This window comes from Gymnodraco acuticeps, unplaced genomic scaffold (assembly GCF_902827175.1).
Source record: "Gymnodraco acuticeps unplaced genomic scaffold, fGymAcu1.1, whole genome shotgun sequence".
Lineage (NCBI taxonomy): Eukaryota > Metazoa > Chordata > Actinopteri > Perciformes > Bathydraconidae > Gymnodraco > Gymnodraco acuticeps.
Genome location: NW_022991731.1, coordinates 1 through 9,077, shown reverse-complemented (window position 1 = coordinate 9,077; position 9,077 = coordinate 1). Strand labels below are relative to the sequence as shown.

At 44.4% G+C, this 9,077-nt stretch overlaps 1 protein-coding gene across 2 annotated transcripts; it reads right to left on the bottom strand.

The window, feature by feature from the left end:
• Nucleotides 1-2,355: 2,355 nt before the first annotated feature.
• LOC117534827 (multimerin-2-like) lies at nt 2,356-5,648 on the bottom strand. Of its 2 annotated transcripts, none has more exons than XM_034199059.1 (3): nt 5,093-5,648; nt 3,504-3,935; nt 2,356-3,140 (listed from the first exon to the last, which is right to left on the bottom strand). In XM_034199059.1, exons 1-3 carry the CDS (start codon nt 5,451-5,453, stop codon nt 2,719-2,721), a joined length of 1,215 nt encoding a protein of 404 aa, XP_034054950.1. In that variant the 5' UTR covers nt 5,454-5,648; the 3' UTR covers nt 2,356-2,718. The 2 variants fall into 2 exon arrangements, with proteins under 2 accessions (XP_034054950.1, XP_034054951.1); XM_034199060.1 differs by having other exon boundaries at nt 2,356-3,122; nt 5,093-5,644.
• Between the last annotated feature and the right edge of the window lie 3,429 nt (nt 5,649-9,077).

Genomic DNA, 9,077 nt, shown 5'->3' with positions numbered 1-9,077 from the left:
TTTGGCATTTTGAGATTTCAATTTCTAGCTGAAAGCTAACCAGGAAGTGTTTTAGCACACCACGTGACGCATCTGAACGAATCACGTTGTCAGAAATTGACACCAGCCAATGAGATTTCGTTTCTTGGTTTAAGACCCCTTTGTGCTTTCATGATTGGTTGCTGATACAAAGGAAATGACCATATTTGGATCCGATGAGATTGTGCAGGAGAGACGGAGCTTTCCAGCGATACCTCTGTTGACATGGTGCACACAGCGGTCGCGGTACTTTATGTTACGTTAGAATGCTAACTTTTGGTGAATTTAGGAGAAATCTACAGACGCAAATAGACAAACTATAGTAAAATAAACACTTAAATGTGTATTTTGTACGTTTTCCTTCCAAAAGCCTGAAAGAAAACATGTTATGGAATCAAAATAGCACAAAATCTCAAAATTGACCAGTACTTGAAAAACGATGTTTTTGCCTGCCGTGTCTCACCTTAAAATGCATTAAATAAAAAGTCATGAATGAGAATACGAGGAGAAAAGGCGTATGGAGTTATACAATGAACACACAACGTCTAAATCCTCTTATTTACGCGTTATCAGACACAGAAGAACGAGTAGAGGGAGACCCCCATCGTAGAAGCCGCCAATGAGAGGAGGAGCCAGGAAACGGCCATAGGCTCGGTCCAATCGGTCTCTCTTCTTCCGAACATGGCGCTGTGTTCCTGATTCGCTCTGTCTGTTTCAAAACCGCGTTACTTCATTAAAGTACACCATTTGAACTTTTCCGGGACTACATTGTCTCTTTTTAACTTCCTCCTGGACTGGAGAACAATGAACAAATCTACTACCCCCAGAATTCATTCTATTAGTCCAGAAAACTCTCCTGGTTAATGTTTTCCTCAGACAACAATTACTACTTCCTCATCGACCTTGAAGTTTAGCCTCAGTTGCAGCTAAACTTCAAGGTTGATGAGGGAGGGGTAAATGTTGTTGGAATTTGAATAAAATTCACCAGGAGGGTTTATCATAACGAATTCCGGTGGTTGAAATAAATGAATTCGAAAATGTACATGGCACTAAGGACCACCCTACATTACATTATATACAATGAATATATGGTGATCATTTAGATTTTTTCCCTCAGTCCTCTAGTGTTTTGGTGCATGTAAATGGTCTGCAGAGGCTAAAATGTATCGCTAGGCAGTCTCTGTATCATGGATCAAACAAACATTGTAGATAAAACCTTTTTATTAAGTTACACACAGTTTAGAAAGAATGCTTTATCATTAAAAAAAACACATTCATCACAAACATCAGCTGTTCCTTTATATAAATATATATATACTGCTCTGTGAATTTTCTTTACCTTATTATAGTGGTACTTTACAAACATTACACACACAAATATATTCTTTATGTAAATGAAAGACTCCCTTTAGAGACAGGATATGATTGCTTTTACAGACATGTTTAACCTTTCTGAGACAGCAGCTGATCTGTGGTCAGACTAATGAAGAAGGTCAATATATTAATCTGGACTTCAGGTTAAAATGACACTGCAGACTCAACCAGAGTCAGGACGTTAGCCTAGCTTAGCATAAAGACTGTAAGCAGATAACCTGGCTCTGTACGAAGTTAAAAAATATATTACACCTCTTAAATCCACATTGGTTCCCTCCACAATGTAGATTTTGGATTATCGCAGAAAATAAGATAAGCAGGATAATCTCCACATATTAACACCACTGCATGATTTTTGAAGTAAAAAGCTAACGTTGGGTTATAAACGAACTACAGCAAGGTCACATGACTTCACGTCACCAACACTAAGCTAAAGGCAACTAATGTTGGGCGTGATGACGTCTAGTCGTAGAAAGCATCAGATCTTATAACCAAAAACCATTTACTTCCAGATTGGGAAACAGGAAGTGCTAAATTGCTGACTCGTATCAGGGATTTTTGACTCATTCCCACATGATTTTTTGATCATGTTGCCTTAAAGGTTTGGTATTTGAATCTTGTACAATAAAGTGTAAAAAAAAGTCTCTTTGGTCCCCAGCGCTCAAGTGGTGAAGTGCTGCAAAATCACTTCAATACATGACGGACAAAAACTTCCTGAAACTGTTTTCGGATACACATTTTAAAGGTCACCTATTATGCAAAATCCTCTTCTTCATGTCTCTTCTACATCAACATGTGTCCCCTCTTCTTCATGTCTCCTCTACATCAACATGTGTCCCCTCTTCTTCATGTCTCTTCTACATCAACATGTGTCCCCTCTTCTTCATGTCTCTTCTACATCAACATGTGTCCCCTCTTCTTCATGTCTCTTCTACATCAACATGTGTCCCCTCTTCTTCATGTCTCTTCTACATCAACATGTGTCCCCTCTGTGGAAAGAGACTCTGAAAGTTTCAGGAAAAAGATTCTCTCTCTTTTTGTCCTGATCCATTTCTATAAAAACCTGTCTGAAAATGAGCTGATCAGATTTTGGCCACTTTATGATGTCATAACGATTTTTTTGGCTTGTGTAACCATTAGCCAATCCCTTCAGAGACATGTTTTGTATATATCTGAGAGCTATAATATATTGATGAAAAACAGTATAATAGGGGACCTTTAAGTTGTTTTTGTACAGTATTAAACCCTATTTAAATTTGACGTTTTTTGAGATTTTGCAATTGAATCTCATTTTGTACAATAAAGTCTGTTTTGCCCACAGCGCCCTCAGGTGGTTTGGTGCAGCAGCAGCACGTTGAACACGGTGTCCCTTGACTCCCTCAACGATCCTTCTTTTATCTCCAGCCTCACCTCCTCCCCCCTCCTCAGAGGCAGGACCACTGCACCGGTGACGGGCCCCTCTGTGCCCCCCCCTCGTCGACGGAGGGACATCGGCACCCCCCCTGCCCCCCCCCTCCTCAGCATCACTTGTGTGGGTCCAGGCCTCAGGTCCAGGGTGAGGGAGAACAGGTAGACCCCGCTCTGAGGAGCCGTGAAGACGCCGCTGTCAGAGTAAACCTGATCGCGGTTTAAGGACGTTTCAAACACGAGGACGCTGGAAACGCTGCGAGGAGATCCGGCCACGATCAGCAGGGAGGCCCCCGAGAGGCGGGAGGGGTCCGGGGCCACAACTGGAGAGGAGACAGAGCCTGGTTTAAATGAAATACAACAAGAGAAACATTCAAGGATTCAAGGCTTTTATCGTCATTTGTACATAGCTACAGTGTAGTTATGACAATGAACATGAGGTCACAGGCTCCTCCTCCAACAGTGCAACACAATAAAAGTAAACAAACACTGAAATAATACGAAAAAGTTGGAGAGGAGCCAAAGACACGGCAGCCATCGTCACCATCTTGCTACATAGATCTGATGCAAGAAATACTCATACTGACAGATCTTTTCTGGGAGAATACCTTCATTTTTAAATATTTATGACATTCAATATTAAGATTTTTGATACTGACTTTGTTTTACCGACTATATTATGATGTTATGTCTCCTCCTCTCACCTGAGTCCTCCCTCCTGCTCCTCTCGTGTCCTCCCCTCTTCCTCTCCTTCCTCCCCTGTTTCTCCTTCAGCAGATGCCACAGCTGGTCGAGCTGCAGCGATGCATCGGAGCTCATCAACACATCAGCGTTACTGAACACGTTCTTGAAGACCTTCAGGTGCTCCTCCAGGCCTCTCCTCAGCCACTGCACCTCTGCCTGCAGTTTGTCCTCCACACCAGCGGGGGGCGCCTCTCTTTCCTCCTGCAGGCTGAGCAGCTTTAACCCCAGCTCCTCCACCCTCCGCTCCAGCTTCCACAGGTCTCCCCCGTCCCCCCCGGGCTGCAGGAGGAGCTGCTGACGCTCGCGGGCTCCAGATCCTGAGCTGCTCCTCCTCATGTCAGGGAGGGGGTGTGAGGAGGATGAGGAGGATGAAGGCTGGTCGGAAACCATTCCTGGGAGCAGAAGAGACAAATACATGAGTCCAAAGCTGCATCCCGTGTTGCTTCAACGTGCATCCACTTTTCCTTCACTTTTTTCCTTGCGTCTTAGTACCTCCCAGTGATACATGGAGAGACACAAGACATCCACGATAAGAGACGAAATAAGACGATGTGTTTTAAAGGTCCCCTATTATACTGTTTTTATCAATATATTATAGGTCTCAGATATATACAGAACCTGTCTCTGATTGGCTGAAACACCATACAGATCATTGCAGCATTACCCATAATCCCCTCTGTTTCAGCCCTGTTTCCAAAGTGCAACAACACATGTTGATGTAGAAGAGTCATGAAGAAGAGGGGACACATGTTGATGTAGAAGAGACATGAAGAAGAGGGGACACATGTTGATGTAGAAGAGACATGAAGAAGAGGGGACATGTTGATGTAAAAGAGACATGAAGAAGAGGGGACACATGTTGATGTAGAAGAGACATGAAGAAGAGGGGACACATGTTGATGTAGAAGAGACATGAAGAAGAGGGGACACATGTTGATGTAGAAGAGACATGAAGAAGAGGGGACATATGTTGATGTAGAGGAGACATGAAGAAGAGGGGACCCATGTTGATGTAGAGGAGACGTGAAGAAGAGGGGACACATGTTGATGTAGAAGAGACGTGAAGAAGAGGGGACACATGTTGATGTAGAAGAGACATGAAGAAGAGGGGACACATGTTGATGTAGAGGAGACATGAAGAAGAGGGGACACATGTTGATGTAGAGGAGACATGAAGAAGAGGGGACACATGTTGATGTAGAAGAGACATGAAGAAGTGGATTTTGCATAATAGGTGACCTTTAAGAGCAAAGAGACGTCCTCAAGAATCATCCTGCTGCTTCATATCTAAGAAAGAAACAATCCCCAAATGCTGAAACTCATGGTACTTTGATATTTCCATTTTATGCTTCTTTACACTTCTGTTCAACTACTTTTTACTGTTTATATGACAAGGAAACATACTCCCTCTACACTACAGGAAAGGGAACACCACAAAAAGCATAATAGGGCCTCTTTAAGCACAATCAATATGTTTGTTGTTATTGATGCATAAATGATGTTTCGTCGGTAAAGACTTCCTTTACTGCCCTTGATTAAACGCTCCCACCTGGTTTGCTCCTCCCTCCCAGCTGCTCCTGCAGGACCCTCAGCTGCTCCTTCAAGGATGGGATTGAATGTGCCTCCTGGTCCTGGACAGGCCACTCCAGGAACTCCATCACCTCCTCCCCCAGCAGGAGCTCCAGGACGTCGCTGTGTCTGATGGCGTCCGTCAGCAGAGACTTGAAAGAGGCGGAGAGACGCTGCTGCTCCTCGACCAGCCGCTCGTCCTCCTCCTGCAGCGCGGACACCTTCGTCTGCGTCTCCGTCAACGAGCTCCTGATCCGGGTCACGTTCACCTCCAGGGCCCGGCTGTGGATCTGCTCCAAGGACATGGACTCCTTCACCTGCAGCAACCGAGACGGATACATTTTTCATGTGCTTTATAGTTTTTGCCCATTTTGCAGACAGTTAAATTGGAAAGGAGAACAAAATAAATTCTGTTCGGAGGTCAGATTCAAACCCTGGTTGTTTGTACTAATAATGGAAAACTAACAATCAAAAAAAGATATAATAATAATTTAAAGGTCCCCTATGATACTGTTTGTCATCAATATATTACAGGTCTCAGATATATACAGAACCTGTCTCTGATTGGCTGAAACACCAAACAGGTCATTGCAGCATTACCCATAATCCCCTCTGTTTCAGCCCTGTTTCCAAAGTGCTGATTCTCTGTCTGTTACTTTAGATGAAAATAAGGAGCCCCTCCCCACGCACCTCTGAGAGAGATTTGGTTAAAAAGAACTCAATAGCCGCTTGCACCCCTAGTACTTTTCCCACTTTAGTTCCGATATAGTTCTGAAATGTTGCGTTCACACCAAAAAGAGCCGGAACTAAAATGAGTTCATGAGAACCTTTTTACCCCCTTTTCCGTCCCGTCTAGAGAGCAGGGACTTTCGTGGGAGAAAAAGGTTCCTCTGTCTGATTGGCTGGGCGGATTGCAACCCACGCCCCGTAAAACTCAAAAAAAGTTTTGTGAAGCTGCCATTTTATTATCCTGGCATTAGCTTATTAGCATTAGCCCAGCGCACAAACGCAGAGACTAATTTATGGCAACACAAAATAAAACATGGGAGCGGTGGAGATGAGGAGGTGTCGGCGTTCTGGCGATTTACTCGGAAGGCTTCAGTAGAAGCTGCTGGGAGTCCCAGAAGCTTCTACTGAAGCCAGTCCCTAACTCCGGGGACTTCGGGTGGAAGAATACGCCGTGAAGTTGTTTGCGGCCTGCCAGTAAACCCAAAGCAGAAGCAGAAAAAGTGACATCAGCGGCTTCATTTGCCTAATCCTTCCCCTGGGACTTATTCCGGTGTGAACGCGTGTTGAACTGTTGTGAACGATTCATCTCTTGAATGCTCTTATGCTGACGCCATATCTGTCAATCTGTCAATCACACAGCTGGTTCTAATAAAGGGATCATTGCTGGCTCACTCGGCGAACTCAGTCAGTGTCATGTGAACTACAATGCAAGTGTGTGGCGTCTTTTATTTCTCCGTAGTATTAGTCCAAGGCTATCTAGACCTTTGCTGGTAATGGCTGCTGCGCCAACAGGTTATGGGCCCAGAAAGGATTTTGGAAACCGATGGAATCGTTTGTGCTTTGACGGAGATGAGAAAAACTATGAGTTGTGGGAAACAAAGTTTCTTGGCCACCTGCGTCTACAAGGGCTGAAAAGCACCATATTGAAAGAGCCTGACAGTGGCGGAGGCGAAGAGGACGCAGAAGGAGCCGCGGTAAGAGCCGCAGAAGACGCTGATAAAAATGAAGAAGTCTACGCTGAACTTATTCAATTGTTGGACGATACAAGTTTGTCTCTGGTCATGAGAGATGGAGCGGACGATGGGAGAAAGGCGTTGAAGATTCTGAGGGATCACTACGCAGGTACAGGAAAACTGCGTGTGATCAGCTTGTATACAGAGCTTACGTCTCTCCAGAAATATGCTAATGAAAGCATCACAGACTATATTATACGAGCAGAGACTGCTATCACAGCACTGAGGAATGCAGAAGAGATTTTGAGTGACGGTTTATTGATAGCTATGATTCTGAAGGGGCTGCCAGCGTCATTTAAGCCGTTTTCTATCCACACTACACAAAGTGATGAGAAGATCACCTTCGCCGAGTTCAAGACCAAGCTGAGGAGCTACGAGAGCACTGAGAAGTTCAGTGGGAGCTCAGTTGATGACAGCGTGATGAAAGTAAGAGGCAAAGACTTTGATGTGAAGCTGCTGACCTGTTATACTTGCGGCCAGAAGGGTCACAGGGCCCGCGAGTGCAAGGCTGCTGGTCACGGGGAACAACAGAGACAGTGGTGCCGTTTTTGCAGGAGTTCCACGCACAGAGATGCAAACTGCAGGCGGAGAGGACGACGAGACAACGTAAAACAGGCCATGGACGAAGAGGACCACGACCACCACCACACATTCGCCTTCAAGGCCCGCGAACGACAGGTGGACAGCGACCCGGGCGATGGACTGAAGCAAAGAGGGCTTATGGTCGACACCGGTGCTACATCGCACATAATGACTGACATGAACAAATTCAAAGACTTTGACGAGAGTTTCGAGCCACGAAAACATGTCCTGGAGTTGGCTGATGGAGTGAGGGCCTCTGGCATAGCGCTGAAGAGAGGTGCAGCCAAAGTTAGGCTGAAAGACAATACGGGTCGAGAGGTGGAGACTATGCTGACGGGGGCGCTGTACGTCCCATCCTTTCCCCAAGACATTTTCTCGGTCAAAGCAGCGACGACCAATGGAGCCACGGTCGTATTCAAAGAAGGACAGAACAAGCTCATTCACGAGAACGGTACGACATTTGATATTAAGGTGTATGATAGATTGTTTTATTTAAACACAGTTAATGATGAAGATGTTGATGAATGTCATGGGTGTTATGATATCAAAACATGGCACGAAATTCTAGGTCACTGTAACTACGAAGATGTGTTGAAATTGCAAAAAGTCACAGAGGGTATGACAATTAAAGGCAAAACTGATACATCTAATTTGACATGTGACGTGTGCACAAAAGGGAAATTTGCTCAGAGCAGGAGCAGAGAGCCAGATGAAAGGGCAAAGGCTGCACTGCAGCTTGTACACACAGATTTGTCTGGACCTATAGATCCTACAGCTAAAGATGGGTTCAGATACACATTAGCATTTACTGATGACTATTCAGGAGCAGTTTTTGTTTATTTTTTTAAATCTAAGAGTGACACAGTCAAGGCTTCTGAGAAGTACATTGCTGACATTTCACCTTATGGAAAAATCAAATGCATTAGATCTGATAATGGTACTGAGTATACTTCTGGTCAATTTCAGTCATTGCTAAGTAGAAATGCCATCAGACATGAGACCTCAGCTCCTTATTCACCCCATCAAAATGGGACAGCTGAGAGAAATTACCTTAAATTACCTTAGTTGCTGATTGGCTAATGGTTGCACAAGCCAAAACATCGTTATGACATCATAAAGTGGCCAAAATCTGATCAGCTCATTTTCAGACAGGTTTTTATAGAAATGGATCAGGACAAAAAGTGAGAGAATCTCTTTTTACAGAGGGGACACATGTTGATGTAGAAGAGACATGAAGAAGAGGGGACACATGTTGATGTAGAAGAGACATGAAGAAGAGGGGACACATGTTGATGTAGAAGAGACGGAAGAAGGGGGACACATGTTGATGTAGAAGAGACGAAGAAGAGGGGACACATGTTGATGTAGAAGAGACATGAAGAAGAGGGGACCACATGTTGGGTAGAAGAGACAGGAAGAAGAGGGGACACATGTTGATGTAGAAGAGACATGAAGAAGAGGGGACACATGTTGATGTAGAAGAGACAGGAAGAAGAGGGGACACATGTTGATGTAGAAGAGACATGAAGAAGAGGGGACACATGTTGATGTAGAAGAGACATGAAGAAGAGGGGGACACATGTTGATGTAGAAGAGACATGAAGAAGAGGGGGACACCATGTTGAGTAGAAAGAGACATGA